The sequence below is a fragment of the Somniosus microcephalus genome, chromosome 27 (genome assembly GCF_052327205.1).
Source record: "Somniosus microcephalus isolate GS21.2 chromosome 27, FLI_Smic_1.0, whole genome shotgun sequence".
NCBI classification, from domain to species: Eukaryota; Metazoa; Chordata; class Chondrichthyes; order Squaliformes; family Somniosidae; genus Somniosus; species Somniosus microcephalus.
Window position 1 is genome coordinate 17,976,447 of NC_141013.1, and position 20,373 is coordinate 17,996,819.

Sequence of the window (20,373 nt, forward strand, 5' to 3'; positions counted from 1 at the left end):
CACTGTCTGCCCCACCTGTGACAGAGACTGTAGGCCCTGCATTGGACTGATCAGTCACCTGCGAGCTCATTTTTAATGTGGAAGCATGTCATCCTCGGTTCCGCGTAAGAAGAAGAAGAAATATATTCAAGAAGCGTTAGATATATTTCTTAAGGCTAAAGGGATCAAGGGATAGGGGGAGAAGGCAGCGACAGGGTACTGAGTTTGGATGATCAGCCATGATCTCATTGAATGGCCTACTCCTATCTTCTATGTTTCTAGGTACACCGTGTGTGGCGTGTCTGTATGCTGAGTTAATTACCAAAACTTTTATTGACTGGTAAAATTAGAAAGGAAAAGCGGGAAGGACGTGCACAGCAGGGCAGAGAAAGAGATGGGGCTAGGTGACGGGAAAGCTGCGGGACTGGGGTCAATTGTTGCTGGATTGTTTAGACAGGGCTTGTTGTGTGATTGGCGGGCCGGGGCGGGGGCGGAGTCTGCACGGCGCTCCGCGGAGCTGGTACGAGTGAAAGGCCCCAGCGGCGGCGGCAGCAGAGTTTGGCGGATCCCCCCCTTTTTTTTTAAGCACAACTTCAAGGCGAGCGCGATGGAAGAGATCAAAGAGGAGGCGCAGCCGATCCCGACTGTTGAAAACGCCCAGCACGAAGAGAACGAGACGCCGGATAAAACGTAATGAATCCCCTTTCCCCCGGTGTGTTTTAATGCCGAAGCCCCTTGCCGTCGTTGTTGGGCGTGCGAGTGAATGCGGCCCAGGCCGCAGGCCCAGAACCACTCACTGATCTTTGCCCGCGGCGCTGCCCCGGTTTCAGTTTAAACTTGTTGTGAAATTAGGCGAATTAGCGCACCTTTTGCTTCCACTCGATTTCGGTTTGATTTCTCGGAGCACCCAACAGTTCCTGGTAGGCCGAGAAGCCGGCATTTTTACTTTCACATTCCCCTCCCCCCTCCTCCTCCAAGCTGCCCTCCGGCAGGGTGAATACACGCTTTGTAGTGCGCGCTTGATCCAAATTTTCCCTGCAACATGGTTTCCCCTAATCTATCGCCTGGCAGGAGAGCTTTTGACCAGACCATTTTTTTTCTGCAACGCAAATTCGGCGTTTGTCTGTTTTTCCCGCTTGAATGAAACGTCGCTGCGGTATTTACCTGTGAGCCGTGTTTCTGGCAGTTCAGGGCGGGGGGGAAGGGAGTTTTATTTATACCCTTGGGGCTAATGATTCGTCGTTTAAAATTAATTAAAATGATCACCGGGACTTAAATTTTCCCAGTTGCATTGAAGACTGCTTCATTGCCTAGTACTCTGTAGGCTAGATATTCCACGGTCAGGATCTAAATGTTTTTTTCTGTTTAGTCTCGAGTAATACCTTTTTCCCCCGTATGCTGTAATGGATACGTCATTGTACAGATAACAAAGACAATGCCCACGTGGTACTTTTTTTATTTTATATTAGAATCATGTAACTGCCCATTAGAAATATAACAATCCGTCTGCGTGTATAAAGGCAGTTTTACAGTAACATTGTTTGTAGACAGAACCGTCTCCAGGTTTGAATGTGGAAGAGCTCCTGAAGTGCAAATTAACGGCTTGTACTTGCAAGAATAAAGGTAGCTTTGATCCAACAGCCGATTAACGCCAACGAGTTCAGTGGACACATGGAAAACATTGCGTTTGTTGTCATTTGCACTCGAGCAATGTATGTGCCTTTTTTAAGATGCTTTTCAATTAAAGTTACTAATATTGAGATCCTGTTGCCAGCAAACTGCCGATTAAATAATTATCTTTTATATTACTTACAGATTTCTACTTTTATTCAAAGTGATACTTTTAAGCAACTAAAAGTTTAATTCCAGCACCCTGCCAGACCAACCAATTTAGTGTGGGTGAGCTGAGCAGACTAAGCTGCATCCTTCTGACTGCTTGCTTCCTCAATTTGTTTCACAGTCTGGGACTGACAACTTTTGGATGAACACCATTTATGATTTTTCATTGATAAAATGCGTCATTGATGATTTGCATGTTAGCGCTGATGCCATGACTGGCGTCCAGGGCCTACATTTTCACGGGGCCTAAGAGCCGCTGTTAGAGGGCATGCAAAAGGTGACTGACTCTCCATACTATTGCACCCCAACAGCTCAAACTACAAAATGACAGCTTGATTCAGTTGGGAGTAGTTTTCTGATAATCTATGCTGTAGGAGTGCTGTATTGTCAGAGGTCTCATCCATTTGCCTGTTCAGGTGCGTGTTAGAAATCCTATGGTATTATTTGGAGAGTAGAGTTCTCTGTTCTGCCAAACATTCCCTCCACCAACAAGGTCAATTTAATGTAATTGTGATAATAAAGATCTGTATATAAATACAATTCCCCATTTCAATAGGGATTGACTGCATTATACAGGAGAGAAGATGGAAGAGGGTCACCCATGTCCTGGTTTTCTGAATCACTACTATTCATGTATTTCTAGCATTGCACAATCTATCTGTGGCAGAGGATTTGAATCAGTTTTACTCAAATGATTAATGGGGTTCTGATCTGTAACTTTGTTAAACTTTTTTTAAACAAAAATTATAGTTACATGTTGCTATTTAAAAAAAAAAAAAAAAACTTGCTTAGTTCACTTTTTGGCTCTTTGCCTACAAAACCTACTAGGATTAACAAGGCCCTTTTGATTAATTTGAGTCCCATCTACTTGGTTTTTCTCACTTATTTTTCTATGGCCCAGAATTTGCAGTCAGCGGTGAAGCAAAAGCATTCGCTGCTGGCCCCGAAGTACGCTCCGCACAAGGATCTCGCAATCCCTGTGTTGAGAACTTCGGGTTTTCCGACCTTCAAATCAATTCAACGGAATTTAATAGGGATCCACTTGTTTGAACTGCTGTGATGTCAACAGGCTGTCTAAGCCAATTAAAAGGCAGAATTCTCTCAGACAGCTAACAAGGAAGTGAGTGAGCCTTAAAATGCCAACTTTTAAAATAGAGCAAAAGAAAGACTGGGGCTTACGCAATGTGGGGTGGGTGGTAAGGCAAACCTAAAATAAAGATGGACACTTTATATAAAAAAAAAATTAAAACATTTCTGAAAAGTTTCTTAAGAATGTAACTTTTATTAAAATGGACAAATGTCACACTGCACAAAATTATAATTAGTTTTCCAGGCTCTTAACATTTTTGTCTTATAATACTTCTGTGAAGCACCGTGGGACATTTTATTGTGTTAAAGGTGCTATATAAATACAAGCTGTTGTTAACATTTGTTTAGCAGTCAGTACGTTGTTTAAAAACCCCTGTTGCACCGAATCCCTTTGGGTCTAACTTTTAGTGGGGAATTTAACAGCGTAATTACTGCGGAAGGGCCAAAGTTTTCATCAGTTTCAGTGATTTGGCTGATTACACTGATTGCCGGCTCTGTGGGGGGCGGGGACAGTGCAGCCTGTTTCGAAACTGTCAGACGGACCGCAGCTTCGAGATTTCCGCATTAGACTGCACCGGTGACAAATCCCGACGTTGCGGTCCGCTTCAAAGGCGGAATGACGGCAAACACTGCCAGTTCGCAGCCACCTTGACCGCAAATTCCAGTCCTGTTTTTCTTTCTTTGGCAACAAAGGGCGGTTGGAATGTGGAATTCTGTTCCACAATTGTTTTCAAAGAAGAGTCTATGTAGTTTTTTTAAAAAGGAATTGGATGGTTGCTTCATAAAGGAAACTTATGGGGAGTGAGCAAGAGAGTGGAGAAAACACTGGCACTGATCGATGGATTGAATGGCCATTCCTGTGCAGTAACATTCTATGATTCTATGTTGTCTTTTGAATATATTTATATTATTTGCCTTGATGGCTTTCCTTGCAAGTTTTTCCACAATTTATTTTGTATGAGTTCCACCTGACTTCCCATCTTCTAACTTTATTTTTTTAATTTGTATTTCAAAACTTTGCAATTTGTGTGGGCCTGTCTTTATATCTGTTCGGTTCAACATTAAAGGTTATTCTCATCCAAAGATAAAGAGCACAACTTCCTGGACCTTTCTTCATGATTGGGGTTTCTGTTGACTGGTATCATCTTGGTTACTTGGCCCTCACCTTCAATCTTTTGACTAGAACTGCATGCAATACTGTAGACAAAATCTGATCAGTGCCCTGCATCGTAGCAATGCAGCATCTTTTGGTTTACATAATCCTTCCTTCTGCTATGCAACCAGTATTTCTTATTGGATTGTTTTGTACAGCCAAACACTGGACTAGCAAGCTTGTGTTTAGTGAGAAGGATGCACAAACAACTGATACTAAACCAGCTTAATGTGTTTCTACTGTGTCTATTATCTCCTATAATAGATATCGAACAATTTCTGTTAAACTATTGAGTCTAATTTAAGGGCAGGGGTATGGATTCAGCAATCTGTTAATGTAGCTCTCACACGGGACAAGGGGAATAAATGTCTGGTAAAGACATGTAATCCAAGGCCAGTTAGGGAGGATGAGGAATGGTACAAGCAGGCGCTGGGTCAGGCAGTTGACTCATTGATCACAAAACTGTTTCATGGTTCTGACCCATTCTGCTTTTTGGGGAATCCCATTATGCATGCGCACTTTGAAGCAAAGTTTGTTTAACATTGTGTAAAGCCGTATGTTTTTTTTCCATTTATAAATACCAGTAAAAGATCTGGTTATTACTGGGCTGGAGTTTTGAGACAGTTGATACCTTTGAGAACATTTGATTAGTTTTGTGTGAAGTTAATGATTTATTTTTCTTTAACACCTAGTGAAGAGGAGGATGAGGCTTCAAAGGAAGAGACTTCAAGTTTGAAGGACAAATCCACGGGAAACAAGAAGTCTAATAGATTTCATCCATATTTAAAAGAGAAGACGACAAATGGAGACAAGAAGGGTTATAACCGTAACCGAGTTTTTATTAGCAACATTCCATATGATACAAAGTGGCAAGTGATTAAAGACCTTATGCGAGAAAAAGGTAATTTATGGAAGCAGTTTTTTCATATATGAATAACAATGCTTTCCAAAATAAATCCAAATTTTAACAATTTTTAAGATTTGGGGTTCTGTTTTTTAATTTTAATGATGGCATAGTAAATGAAAACACAACTGAAAAGCAAGCATAAATAAAATTGAAGAAGCAAAACTTTTTACAACATATTAAACAGTGCTAATGACACCATACTTTTTTGAGCTTTGAATTAGGCATTAAAACATTTAGCGTTATGTGAAGCATCTGCACAAGGTAGATCTTTTGCTGTGGAACAAATGTGTAATATTTTATCATGTGTTTGGCCTAATCTGTAATTATAAAATCAACCATGCATAAAAATGGAAATTGTTGCCCTCTAGTGGGGAGGAACGAGAGAGAAGCTGTTTTAAGAGCTCTGCATCATGCTTGCTTCATGTGCTTTAATTGTTCCAATAGCCTGTACTTTACAAGCGGGAATATATTGAAGCTTTTTTGGACAATATTGTCCAAACAACTCAACCAAAAGTCTGCCACCCATTCTATGATGTACAGATAAGGACTTCTGCCTAGTGTATTCTGCCTTGCAAAAACACATGGCAGAAAAATATCAGGCTCTGGATACCTGAAAAGCTGCAGCCTAGGATATTTGTAGTATACAGATATTCTCTCCTGGGATTGAAAAGCCAACACCTGGAGCATTTCTCTTTGGGGAGATTATATAAATGCGAGTTGTTTGTTTAAGATACCTCCTGGAAATATAAGCTTTAAAAAGTATTGAAATTATGTCAAAGGCATCCAAGATGTAGCGCCAGAACAAGCTTTTGTTGTGATCTTTTTTAGAAGACAGGAATTATTTTTTTTGGCCAGTGAGAGTTTACACCAAGATACATATGAGCCATACAAGGAGTGGGCAAGAAAAAGCCTCCTGGGATCCCTGCCTTCTGGGTGTTGACTTGTAGTCCCTACCAGCCCATTACTATTGTAAATTCTAGCGGGTTACTTTTTGGGTGAGGAAGATTTCTAATGAAGGCTATATTCATTTTCACTTTGACCGCAGTCTTTATTGCCCTTGCCCTCTCCCAAAAAAGAGCAGTCAATTTCTCGGGACAGTCAGAATGTGCTGATTCCCAGGAAGTTTTGACCCTGGAAATCCAGCAACTTTTGCTTTTTTGGACTAGAAATTTATAGAACTTGGACTCCACTGGTTACTTTGGAGTCCCAACAAAAATTTGATGGTTGTGCAACCATTGGATCTAAAGATTCTGCACTTGATATGAAAATAATGTTCAAGATAGTAATACCATTGCAGATCATTTGGATAGTGTACCCAAGAGAGGAAATGAGGTTATCATCAGTTCTGGTAGTCATTGAGACTCTTACTTTTGACCTTCATAAAGTGGGACACGTGGGAGTAGCAAAATACATGAAGTTAGATGTACACCCACCACCCGTAGGATAATTGTGCTGATGAGAGCGAACTTTTATTTATAAATAGTGCCACAGCACATTCTTGTCCCAAAATGCCTCACAGCCAAACTTTAAGTGCAGTCATTGTTATATGGACAAATGTACTTAAAAGCAGTTTGATTTAAATGTATGGTAACTCAAAGGAAAGATGCCCACTGCTTAACTGAATGAGAGCCTGCATTTGGTCCAGCCACATGGAGATTAGGGTATAATGCAGTGACCCAAAAATGATTTGGCTCTTGATGCAACTTCCAGTCTTCAGCAGTAGTGGAAACTCTCCTGGAATCATGTAATTGCATTCTAAGAGCCTATAATACAAAGTTAAATTGTTTCTGTCTGGTGTTAGTACCTCAATTACAACCCCTTAAGGTGCACTATCTGGACCATGAAACCATAAAAGAGGAAATAACTTGCTAGGACAGGACTTGGTACCTTTTCTGGAATTTTTTTTTTTTTTTTTTTTTTTTTTTTTTTTAAGGTGGAGTTAAAGAATTTAACTCTGGACACTATAACTTGCCACAAGATAATGCATCCATTGAGTTGCTGCATAATGGGGGCTTGTCAAAGAGCTTGCTTAGCAATTAAGTGGTAGCCACTTTGCCCATTGTCCACCTCTGGTGGGAGACTTGGTTGGTGAATCTGTACTCCAGGTTCATCTATTTTCTTGGGAACCTCACTTAGTGGTATCACCTTATTGGTATTCCAAATCTAGAACACTGAGCTGTAGTGATAAACTGTCTTATCTCATTTGAAATGATAAGATTTCATCCGTTGTCAGCTAAAAATTGTCACATTTTATTTTTCTTAGGAAGTCATGTTTCCAAAGTTTAATCTTGCACTGAAAGAAAGTTGATGTTTGTATCAACTTTCCTTCGATGCACGTAGAATTAAGATTACTTGCTTTCTTGGGAATTCTTTCCTTTAGTGACAAAATCCTAGGTAATCTTGTGACAACGCAGCAAAAGTTGGTAAATTGGCTGTTGGCATGTATCCCCTTGTGTTGCTGCCTGGCTGTTCAGGAACCATTAGAGAAAGTATTGCACAATCAATTCCAGGAATCACACAGAAACCCCACAGTGCAGATAGAGGCCATTTTGGCCCATCGAGCCTGCACCGACACATATCCTACCCGATCCCCGTAACCCCTACACCAACACATATCCCACCCTATCCCCGTAACCCCACGTATTTAATCCCCCTAACACTAAGGGTCAATTTATCATAGCCAATCAACCTAACCCGCACATCTTTGGACTGTGGGAGGAAACCAGAGCACCCGGAGGAAACCCACGCAGACACAGGGAGAATGTGCAAACTCCACACACAGTCACCCGAGGCCGGATTCGAACCCGGGTCCCTGGCGTTGTGAGGCAACAGTGCTAACCACTATGCCACCGTGCTATGCCACACTCGCGGTGCAATTACACCCCCGTTCTCTGTTAGTGGGTCCTTGGAGTAACTTCTATGCTTTGTGCTATTTCCTTGGTTTGTTGGGTAATTTTGCAATTGCATTGGTTCAAATTGGCCTATATACAAATGTGTTCAGACTTTACTTTTGCGTACTCTTTATTTCTGGAATCGAACATGAGGATGAATATTAGATTACCTGATATAGGTGTGGTCTTTTTCATTGGCGTATTATTCAGCTCCACATGCAAACCTTCCTTCCCTTTGTCCCTTTGTTAAATTAAAACTATACACGCACTTATTCATTACTTAGAATTTTTCAAGCCCCGAGGATGCACCACATGTTGAATACATGTGTACAGGTTTTTGTACAGCAGCTGATGAAAGCATGGCACAAAGCTCTTAAGGGACAGTATTCCTGATATTTTCCCTTTTATAGAATGATTTTTTTTTGTTGAGCTGAGCTATATTCGTGAGTACATTGAAGATCGCACCTACGGTAGGTGATCTAACAATGTAAAGACCTGGTTAATGCAGTTCACTGCACACAAGTATTGTTTTTGATTTTAGGTGCTGGTAAATTATTAAACAGTTTGATTTATTATGGATGAGTACAATTTAAAATTTACAAAAAATTTCAAACCTTTTTAATACCCAAAATGGTGCATATTTTGTACAAACTGATTTATGAGTAGACGAATGACCAAGAGCAATTTGAGACTGATTAGCAGAGCCGTGTAGGCATTCCTGAGACAAAGCATCAAACAGTGTAAAGGCCTTCCTAATAAGGATGTGTTCTGTTTTGCAGCCAATTGTATAATTCTGGGCTTTGTTTAGACCTCGGGAAGGATTATTGAAGTCCTATAATTGATGGTTGAGCATTGTAATTTCTAAATACATAGAAAGTGACATCCCCTTATTGTGCAAATGGCTATGTAGGCTTTTTATGGTGTAAGGAAATTGCATCTGGAAGAGAAAACGTAGACAATTACTGATGCTTGCCTTTAAGTCATAGGAGAAAACTGGAAGTTGTTTTACTTCCTTTATCATCCTTTTATTAAGTAAGTTGGACTTTGGTTCCAAGTATCGTTATTTTTAATGCCTTTACTATTGAGCCAATTACTGGAGCTTAAAATGATCTTGAGCTAAGTACAATGTCTGTAACTTTTGATTTCTGCATCTGTTGTAAGGTGACACAAAGTTTAATTGTGAAGCTCAATGTCTTGGATTTGGATTTGGATTTTTATGCCATGATATGGCTGAATTCTTGCTTTTGTGTGTTGTGCAATAAGCATTTTCATTGCAGTATTGTGTTTATGTATTTGTGACTTTACACATCCAGGGTTGTAAGCTTTGTCACCTTAAAACAGTGTATTTTGACTGCCACAAAGTTGGCATTGATAGGAAAATGTAACTTGTTTTAGCAATGTCGGATTGTTTATTAAATGGTAGTAACAATATTTGTTATTTGTTCACCAACTATATCATACAGGCCAAATCTGTTTAATTAGCTGCTATATGATGGTAAATGTTGTTTGAATCCGATTCGGATGATGCAGGTGACAAATCTTTGGGGCAAATGTTGATTTCATTTAAAAATTGTTATGTATTGTAATTATTAGGAGGTGTGCTGGTCTGGTGTTGATTGTTGGTGAATAATGGGCTGTTCCTCTAGTGTTGTGTAAGCGGCAACAGTGAAGTAAGAGTGGTCTTTTAAATGCATTGTTTTTGGTATTTCCCCTCTGTATATCTCATGTAGTTGGTGATGTTATATACGTGGAACTCTTTAAGGATGCTGAAGGAAAGTCAAGGGTAAGTGGGAAAAATCTGCTTGGGGGTTCATAAGGTCCTCAGCAGTTTTATTTTTTACTTACTGTTTAGCACAGGTAGCTCAATTTAAGGTGTTTGCTAGCTAGGATGCCCTTGTATTTATTGCCAACTCTACTTTATGCTAGAGTTTGGTTGTGTTGTCTGGCATTAAGAAAGGGTTAACCTGCAGGCCTGCAGTGGATATTTCCATGTTTAATTGATTGGACTGGTGTTACTATAAACAAGTTGTAATGTATTGCTTGCTTTTACAGAAAAGTAACATAAAATACAGGAGGTAGTTGCAGCAAGGGCTTGTTAGATTATGATAATACAGTAGTTTTTTGTGAATCCTTTTTCCTACATACTGTAATGACGTTTAAAATGAAATTACACCATTTTCTATAATGTTTAATGTGCTAAACTTTTTTTTTCTTTTTCCCCCCCTTTTTGTATTGCTTGTCATCTGGCTTTAGGGTTGTGGGTAAGTAACTGTCTCTCCTTATTAATGTTCAGTTGTTAAATAAACTGTCATTGATGTGTTGCAACTGCTTATATAAAAATGAGACTTTGTTTCCCTTGCATCTATCTGTTTCCTGGAATCATTTATTTCAGACCAAGGGTGCATCATAATTAAGAAGCTTAAGAACCTGTGTATTCAACTACATGAACTTTACACTAAAAATTCTAGACACCATATTTAGGTCCTAGATGTTTCAGTGACCGCTTTTATCTTGACCTTGGAGCGGTGCATGTGCTACCACTTCCCAAGTGCAGGTTGCATGCACCTGTTAATGGCCCCCATTGAAAACTTGCTGGATTCGATTTGCTAAAATTGGCCACCAGGAAGATCTGTTCATGGTGGGTGGTCTTAGTGGATCAGGCAAGTTTACATTGTGATTGCCGCTGGATGTGGAAGATCGCATCGCCCCGCCCCCCCCGGGCCAAGTATCAAGAACTGGCCGATTTTATAAGCAGTCTAGTGTGTTACAAGAATGTAGGTTTCTAACCCAAGAACAAAGTTTGTCTTTTGTAATTGACACCACGTTGCTATATAATTTTAAGAATAAATGTTACATTTGGTATTTTACAGATAGCTAGGCATCCTGTGACGAACTATTATTATTTTGCTGAGCTATATGGTCTTTTACATCCTGTTGATAAAAACATTTTTTTTAAACGTCAATTAGTATTTGGGAAATGATGGGAGAGATACAGTTGCTTATGATGTATTTGTACCACACAGACTGCAGCGGTTCAAGGCGGCGGCTCACCACTGCCTTCTCGAGGGCAATTAGGGATGGGCAACAAATGCTGGCCTTGCCAGCGACGCCCACATCCCATGAATGAATTAAAAAAAAAAAAAGTCCATTCTTCTCTGGTGTCCAGAATGCTACTTGTATAATTTCAAGAAAATGTAGCTTAATTAGCATTACAAATTTATGAAACGAACTGCCAACATATCTATTAAATTCATAATCTGGAATTTTAAGAAGGAATAGCCTAATCCCTAATTTTTTTTAATTCGTTCATGGGGTGTGGGCGTCGCTGGCAAGGCCGGCATTTATTGCCCGTCCCTAGTTGCTCTTGAGAAGGTGGTGGTGAGCCGCCGCCTTCAACCGCTGCAGTCCGTGTGGTGAAGGTACTCCCACGGTGCTGTTAGGGAGGGAGTTCCAGGATTTTGACCCAGCGACGATGAAGGATCGTCGCTATACTTCCAAGTCAGGGTAGTGTGTGACTTGGAGATGGTGGTGTTCCCATGTGCCTGCTGGCCTTGTCCTTCTCGGTGGTAGAGGTTTGGGAGGTGCTCTTGAAGAAGCCTTGGCAAGTTGCTGCAGTGCATCTTGCAGAAGGAGTGAATGTTTAAGGTGGTGGATAGGGTGCCAATCAAGCAGGTTGCTTTGTCATCTTTTTCATCTACATGTTGCCCCATGGCGACATCATCCAAAAACACAGCGTCAGTTTCCACATGTACGCTGACGACACCCAGCTCTACCTCACTACCACTTCTCTCAACCCCTCTATGGTCTCTCAATTGTCTCGCTGCTTGTCCGACATCCAGTTCTGGATGAGCACACATTTTCTCCAGTTAAATATTGGGAAGACCGAAGCTCCGCTCCCTAGCCACTGATTCCATCCCTCTCCCTAACACCAGTCAGAGGCTGAACCGCACTGTTCGCAACCTTGGTGTCATATTTGACCCTGAAATGAGCTTCCGACCACGTAGCCACAGCATAACTAAGAATGCCTATTTTCGCCTGTCTCAGCCCTTGCTTCAGCTCATCCGCTGCTGAAACCCTCATCCATGCCTTTGTTACCTCTAGACTTGACTATTCCAACGCACTCCTGGCTGGCCTCCCACTTTCTACCCTACGTAAACTTGAGGTGATCCAAAACTCAGCTGCCTGTGTCCTAACTCGCACCAAGTCCCGTTCACCCATCACCCCTGTGCTCGCTGACCTACATTGGCTCCTGGTTAAGCAACGCCATAATTTCAAAATTCTCATCCTTGTTTTCAAATCCCTCCATGGCCTTGCCCTCCCTATCTCTAATTTCCTTCAGCCCCACAAACCCCCCCCCCCCCCCACCCTGTGCCTGAGATATTCGAGCTCCTCTAATTCTGGCCTCTTGAGCATCCATGATTATAATGATCAACCATTGGTGGCTGTGCCTTCTGTTACCTCAGCCCCAAGGTCTGGAATTCCCTCCCTAAACCTCTCCGCCTCACTACCTCTCTTTCCTACTTTAAGATGCTCCTTAAAACCTACCTCTTTGATCAAGCTTTTGGTCACCTGCCCTAATTTCTCCTTATGTGGCTCGGTGTCAAATATTTTGTTTTTTAATACTCATGTGCAGCGCCTTGGGACGTTTTACTAAGTTAAAGGCGCTATATAAATTCTTGTTGGATGATGTCGAGCTTCTTGTGTTGGAACTGTGCTCATCCAGGCAAGTGGAGAGTAATCCATCACATTCCTGACTTGTGCCTTTGTAGATGGTGGAAAGGCTTTGGGGAGTCAGGAGGTGAGACACTCGCTGCAGAATACCCAACCTCTGACCTGCTCTTGTTGCCACAGTATTTATGTGGCTGGTCCAGTTAAGTTTCTGGTCAATGGTGACCCCCAGGATGTTGATGGTGGGGGATTCGGCGATGGTAATGCTGTTGAATGTCAAGGGGCGGTGGTTAGACACTCACTTGTTGGAGATAGTCATTGCTTGGCACTTGTGTGGTGCGAATGTTACCTGCCACTTTTCAGCCCAAGCCTGAATGTCGCCCAGATCTTGCTGCATGTGGGCATGGACTGCTTCATTATCTGAGGAGTTGCGAATGGCACTGAACACTGTGCAGTCATCCGCGAACTCACTTCTGACCTTAAGGTCATTGATGAAGCAACTGAAGATGGTTGGACCTAGGAAACTGCCCTGAGGAACTCCTGCAGCGATGTCCTGGGACTGTGAAGATTGACCTCCAACCACCATAGCCATCTTCCTTTGTGCTAGGTATGACTCCAGCCAATGGAGCGTTTTCCCCCCAATTCCCATTGACTTCAGTTTTACTAGGGCTCCTTGATGCCACACTCGGTCAAATGCTGCTTTGATGTCAAGGGCAGTCACTCTCGCCTCGCCTCTGGAATGCAGCTCATGTCCATGTTTAAACCAAGGCTGTAATGAGGTCGGGAGCCGAGTGGTCTTGGCAGAACCCAAACTGGGCATCAGTGAGCAGGTTATTGGTGAGTAAGTGCCGCTTGACAGTACTGTTGACGACACCTTCCATCACTTGCTGATGATTGAGAGTAGACTGATGGGGTGGTAATTGGCCGGATTGGATTTGTCCTGCTTTTTGTGCACAGGACATACCTGGGCAGTTTTCCACATTGTCGGATAGATGCCAGTGTTGTAGCTGTACTGGAACAGCTTGGCTAGAGGCGCGGCTAGTTCTGGAGCACAAGCCTTCAGCACAACATCCGAGATGTTGTCGTGGGCCCACAGCCTTTGCTGCATCCAGTGCACTCAGCCTTTTCTTGATATCACGTGGAGTGAATCGAATTGGCTGAAGACTGGCTTCTGTGGTGGTGGGGAATCTCGGGAGGAGGCCGATATGGATCATCCATTCGGCACTTCTGGCTGAAGATGGTTGCAAGAGCTTCAGCCTTGTATTTTGCACTCGCGTGCTGGGCACCACTATCCTTGAGGATGGGGAAATTCATGGAGCCTCCTCTTCCCGTTAGTTGTTTAGTGGTCCACCACCATTCACGGCTGGATGTGGCAGGACTGCAGAGCTTTGATCTGGTCTGTTGATTGTGGGATCGCTTAGCTCTGTCTATAGCATGCTGCTTCTGCTTTTTAAGCATGCATGTAGTCCTGTGTTGCAGCTTCCCCAGGTTGGCAATGCATTTTTAGGTACGCTTGGTGCTGATCCTGGCATGCTCTTCTACACTCCTTACTGAACCAGGGTTGGTCTCCTGGCTTGATGGTAATGGTAGAGTGAGGGATATACCGGGACATGAGGTTACAGATTGTGGTGGAATACAATTCTGCTGTTGCTGATGGCCCATAGTGCCTCATGGATGCCCAGTTTTGAGCTGCTAGATCTGTTCTGAATCTATCCCCATTTAGTACGGTGGTAGTGCCACACAACACAATGGAGGGTGTCCTCCGTGTGAAGACGGGACTTCGTCTCCACAATGTGCGGTGGTCACTGCTACCAATGCTGTCATGGACAGATGTATCTGCGACAGGTAGATTGGTGAGGACGAGGTCAAGTAGGTTTTTCCCTTGTGTTGGTTCTCTTACCACCTGTCGCAGGCCCAGACTGGCAGCTATGTCCTTCAGGACTCGGTAAGTAGTGGTGCTACCAAGCCATTGTTGGTGATGAACATTGAAGTCCCCCATCCAGAGTACATTCTGTGCCCTTGTTACTCTCAGTGCTCCTTCCAAATGATGTTCAACATGGAGTAATGTTTCATCAGCTGAGGGAGGGCGGTAGGTGGTAATCAGCAGGAGGTTTCTTTGCCTATAGAAAGTTACTGCACGGAAGGAGGCCATTTCGGCCTATCGTGTCTGCGCCTGCCAACAAAGAGCTACCCAGCCTAATCCCACTTCCCAGCTCTAGGTCTGTAGCCCTGCCAGTTACAGCATCCCAAGTACTTTATGAATGTGGTTAAGGTTTCTGCCTCTACCACCCTTTCAGGCAGTAAGTTCCAGACCCCCACAACCCTCTGGGTGAAGAAATTTCCCTTCAAATCCCCTCTAAACCTTCCACCAATTACTTTAAATCTGTGCCCCCTGGTTTTTGACCCCTGTGCTAAGGGAAATGGGTCCTTTCTATCCACTTTATCTAGGCCCCTCATAATTTTATACACCTCAATAAGGTCTCCCCTCAGCCTCCACTGTTCCAAGGAAAACAAACCCAGCCTATCCAGTCTTTCCTCAGAGCCAAGATTCTCTACTCCCAGCAACATCCTTGTAAATCTCCTTTGTACCCTCTCTAGTGCAATCACATCTTTCCTGTAATGTGGTGACCAGAACTGTACGCAGTACTCTAGTTGAGGTCTAACTAGTGTTTTATACAGTTGAAGCATAATCCCCCTGCTCTTGTATTCTATGCCACGGCTAATAAAAGCAAGCATTCCGTATGCCTTCTTAACCACCTTATCTACCTGGCCTGCTACCTTCAGGGATCTGTGGACATGCACTCCAAGGTCCCTTTGTTCCTCTACACTACTCAGTGTCCTACCATTTAATGTGTATTCCCTTTCCTTGTTAGCCCTCCCCAAATGCATTACCTTACATTTCTCCGGATTGAATTCCATGTGCCACTGTTTGCCCACCTGACCAATTTATTGATATCTTCCTGCAGTCCACAGCTTCCTTCTTCAGTATCAACCACACAGCCGATTTTAGTATCATCTGCAAACTTCTTAATCATACTCCCTATATTCAAGCCTAGATCATTGAGCTATATCACAAAAGCGAGGGACCTAGCACTGAGCCCTGCGGAACCCCACTGGAAACAGCCTTCCGGTCACAAACACCCACCAACCATTACCCTCTGCTTCCTGCCTCCGAGCCAGTTTGGAATCTAATTTGACACTTTGCCCTGGATCCCGTGGGTTTTTAACTTTGTGACCAGTCTGCCATGTGGAACCTTATCAAAAGCCTTGCTAAAGTCCATACATCAAACACACTACCCTCCTTGTTACCTCCTCCAAAAATTCAATCAAGTTTGTCAGACACGACCTTCCCTTAACAAATCCGTGCTGACTATCCTTGATTAATCCGTGTCTTTCTACATGAAGATTTATCCTGCCCTTCAGAATTCTTTCCAATATTTTTCCCACCACCGAGGTTAGGCTGACTGGCCTGTAATTACTCGGTCTATCCTTTTCTCCCTTTTTAAACAAGGGTACCACATTAACAGTCCTCCAGTCCTCTGGCACCACACCTGAAGCCAGAGAGGATTGGAAAATGATGGTCAGGGCCTCTGCTATTTCTTCTTTTGCTTCACTTAACAGCCTGGGATACATTTCAGCCGGCCCATGCTTGACCTGAAGCCATGAGACTTCATAGGGTCCATAGTCAATGTTGAGGACTCCCAGGACCACTCCTTCCTGACTATACCACTGTGCCGCCTCCCCTGGTGGGACTGTCCTGCCAGTGGGACAGGACATACCCAGGGATGGTGATGGAGGAGTTTGGGACATTGGCTGAAAGGTATGATTCTGTGAGTGTGACTATGTCAGGCTGTTACGTGATCAGTCTGTGGGACAGCTCTCCCAATTTTGGCACAAGCCCCCAGATTTTGGTGAGGAGGACTTTGCAGGGTCGACTGGGCTGGGTGTGCCGTTGTCGTATCGCTAGCCGGTGCCGAGGTCGCTGCCGGGTGGTCCGTCTGGTTTTATTCTTACTGTTTTTTTTTTACAACTGAGTGTCTTGCTGGGCCATTTGAGAGGGCAGTTAAGAGTCAACCACATTGCTGTGGGTCTGGAGTCGCATATAGGCCAGACCAGGTAAGGATGGCAGATTTCCTTCCCTAAGGGACATTAGTGAACCAGATGGGTTTTTACGATAATCCGATAGTTTCATGGTCACCATTACTGACACTAGCTTTTAATTCCAGATTTATTTAATTAACTGAATTTAAATTCCCCAGCTGCTGTGGTGGGATTTGAGCTCATGTCTCCGAATCATTAAATAGTTATTATGGGAGAATATAGTCTTGGTGTAGGGCAGTATACTGGTAAACATTATCTGGACAACTTATAGACGTTAGTCATTGCATGATGCATGAACTGATTCTCATTTAATTGAGATCCACTGTTGTACTATTTAGAAGTGGCAGCTTCTGGTTGAAATAAATTATTGCTTTTTAATGGAAAAATAAATTTATTTTCTGTTTTTAAAATCTGCAGTGTTGTGGAATTCAAAACTGAAGATTTAGTTTCAAAAGCTTTAGATGCTATGAACAAATATGATCTTGCTGGAAGACCACTTACCATAAAAGAGGTGAGTAGTAATTTATTGCTATAATCCTTTAAGAGCGCTTTCTAGCAACTTGTATTTGATCTGAATATTTCTCATTTATGTAGTTCCAAGCGCACATCTGTTATGCTAATGTAAATGGGGGAGCACAGTTTGGGGAAAGTGTTTTGAAATGGCCTTTTCTGCTTACCCCATATCCATTCCGATATACTGGCCCTGAAACGGCAGTGTCTATGACGGCGTACTCTTGAGTATGCTGTCGGCATCCCTTAGAAATATCACGCGTGCACAAAATCTGGAATTTGCGGCCGCCTTCTGTGTCGTCCAACCTTTTTAAAAAAAAAAAAAAAAAAAAAAAAAAAATGTTGGCTGGTTTGTCAGAGGCTTTACCATTATTAAATTTGTGTTGGTTTGTTTGGTTACACTCTATTACAAATTTAAAATGGAATTGCAAGCTATTGTAAACATTTTCTCCAAAATAAGAACACGAGTTTTTAGGAACAGGGAATGGTCCTGCAACAAAAAATTATATCTTGTCTGTATTAAGTTTTTGATTGGATCTTTAATTACTGGAAAAGAATGAATTTAGATATCGGTTAATACAGGGATGACTGGACATTTTCAACAACAAATGTTACATCAGAGGCCAGATAGACGTGTGTGTGATCAAGAGAGTTGGCGACTTCAGATGTGTTTTTTTTTCTTCTAGCTGCTTATTCTATGCACTGGGCTCTGTTTGACAGGCAGGCTGAGAGATGGCCTTGATACTTCTCTGGCAGTGCCTGCTGTAATTTGTGTAGAGCAACATTTTAAGCAATTGACATGAATGGCACAATGAGCTGATATTGAGCAATTGTCTAATGCTATGGACATAGGAAGTTTAGCTGGCTAAACGGCCCTGTGATTGGCTCAGTGATCTAATATAATTGAGGAAAATTGTTGTCTAATGCTGTGGGCAATGTAAAACAAAAGTGAAATGCTGGAAACACTCAGCAGGTTAGTCAGCATGTAGGGTGAGCAGACAAGTTAACAATAGTTCCAGTGAAGGTTTATACCTGAAGCATTACTTGTCTGCTTTCTCCACAGATGCTGGCTAATCTGAGTGCTTCTCGCATTTGCAGTTTTTTTTACTTCTGCTGTCGACCATATCAAAATTTAACTTGTTAATTGGTTGAGCAGCCTGAGATACCTGTTTCATAGTGACTTTGAGCTTTATCTCTTCCGAATTGAAAGGGTTTGGAATTATATTTCGGTGGTGAAGCTGGATAGTAATCAATCTCTAGTAAGCTTTCAAATCAGCAGAAAGACCGAGTCCGGTAACCCTTTTGGTAATGTTCCACTAGGTATGAACAAGGAGAGGCAATATAAACTAAAGGGTACGATCCTAAAGGGGGTGCATGAACAGAGACCTGGGGGATATATTTTTATTCGTTTATGGGATGTGGGTGTCGCTGGCAAGGCCGGCATTTATTGCCCATCCCTAATTGCCCTCGAAGGTGGCGGTGAGCCGCCTCCTTGAACCTCTGCAGTCTGTGTGCTGAAGGTACTCCCACAGTGCTGTTAGGTAGGGAGTTCCAGGATTTTGACCCAGCGATGATGAAGGATCGATGATCTACTTCCAAGTCAGGATGGTGTGTGACTTGGGGAACTTGGAGGTGGTGGTGTTCCCATGCGCCTGCTGCCCTTGTCCTTCTAGGTGGAAGAGGTCGTGGGTTTGGGACGTGCTGCCGAAGAAGCCTTGATGAGTGGCTGCAGTGCATCTTGTAGATGGTGCGCACTGCAGCCATGGTACACCGGTGGTGGAGGCAGTGAACATTTAAGCTGGTGGATGGGGTGCCAATCAAGCTGGCTGCTTTGTCCTGGATGGTGTCGAGCTTCTTGAGTGTTGTTGGAGCTGCACTCACCCAGGCAAGTGGAGAGGAGTCCATCACACTCCTTACTTGTGCCTTGTAGATGGTAGAAAAGCTTTGGGGAGTCGGGAGGTGAGACACTCGCCACAGAATACCCAGCCTCTGACCTACTCTTGTTGCCACAGTATTTATGTGGCTGGTCCAGTTAAGTTTCTGGTCAATGGTGACCCCCAGGATGGCGATGGTAATGCTATTGAATGTCAAGGGGCGGTGGTTAGACTCTCGCTTGTTGGAGATAGTCATTGCCTGGCACTTCTGTGGCGCGAATGTTACCTGCCACTTAGCCCAAGCCTGAACGTCGTCCAGGTCTTGTTGCATGCGGGCATGGACTGCTTCATTATCTGAGGAATTGTGAATGGCATTGAACACTGCAGTCATCAATGAACACCCCCATTTCTGACCTTATGTTGGAGGGAAGGTCATTGATGAAGCAGCTGAAGATGGTTGGGCCTAGGACACTGCCCTGAGGAACTCCTGCAGCAATGTCCTGTGCACAAATAGTTGAAGGTGGCAGGCAGGTTGAGAAAGCGGTTAAAAAAACATACAGGATCCTGGGCTTAGAGTACAAAAGCAAGGAAGTTATGATGAGCCTTTATAAAACACAGATTTAAGATGATTGCCAGAAGAACCAAAGGCGACATAAGGAAAAACTTTTTTATGCAGCGAGTGGTTAGGATCTGGAATGCACTGCTTGAAAGTGGTGGAGGCAGACTCCTTCATGGCTTTCAAAAGGGAATTGGATAAGTACCTGAAAGAAAAAAAATTGCAGGGCTATGGGGAAAGGGCGGGGGAGTGGGACTAGCTGAAGTGCTATTGTAGAGAGCCAGCACAGTCTCAACGGGCCGAATGATGGCCTCCTGTGCTGTAACCATTCTATGATTCTAAGAAGCGAATATCTGTTTTCCACCTTTTGTGTATGTTGGAAGAGTTTTTTTTATTGTACTGAGTCTAGTAAAGTTTATAAGTACATTTTTTTTATGCTGTATACAGTATTAGTTAAGTAAACCATCCATTGGTTTATAGTTTGAATCTCTGCCTAACTATGTTCAGTCCATCTATAGAAGAGGAGAATCACATGATGCCATGTGATATTATGTGATGCATTCCAATAAACCTGGAGTTCTCTGCTCAATCCTTGGTCTTGCTATCAATCTCACTATAGATAGTGGGCAGGTAATGGACACATTATAAGGGAGGCAAGGAGTGGTTGGTGTCACTGAGCCCGAGTAAAATATTTAATGTAAAACCCAAAACTCTGTTTCCCATTTTCATCAAACAATTTCACCTACCCACCATCTTGCTATATCCCTCAATCCCCTCTCTCTCCAGAAACACATCCAGTTACCACT

General features: G+C 42.9%; 1 protein-coding gene across 1 annotated transcript in view; it reads left to right on the forward strand.

The window, feature by feature from the left end:
- The first annotated feature begins 482 nt into the window (after nucleotides 1-482).
- Nucleotides 483-20,373, forward strand: part of myef2 (myelin expression factor 2) — a 30,085-nt gene continuing 10,194 nt past the window's right edge. Inside the window, exons 1-5 of the mRNA XM_085968603.1 lie at nucleotides 483-669; nucleotides 4,753-4,961; nucleotides 9,589-9,641; nucleotides 10,112-10,119; nucleotides 17,045-17,138. Coding sequence (XP_085824729.1) covers nucleotides 587-669; nucleotides 4,753-4,961; nucleotides 9,589-9,641; nucleotides 10,112-10,119; nucleotides 17,045-17,138 — 447 coding nt within the window. The 5' untranslated portion in view covers nucleotides 483-586. The remainder of the gene's footprint in view (nucleotides 670-4,752; nucleotides 4,962-9,588; nucleotides 9,642-10,111; nucleotides 10,120-17,044; nucleotides 17,139-20,373) is intronic.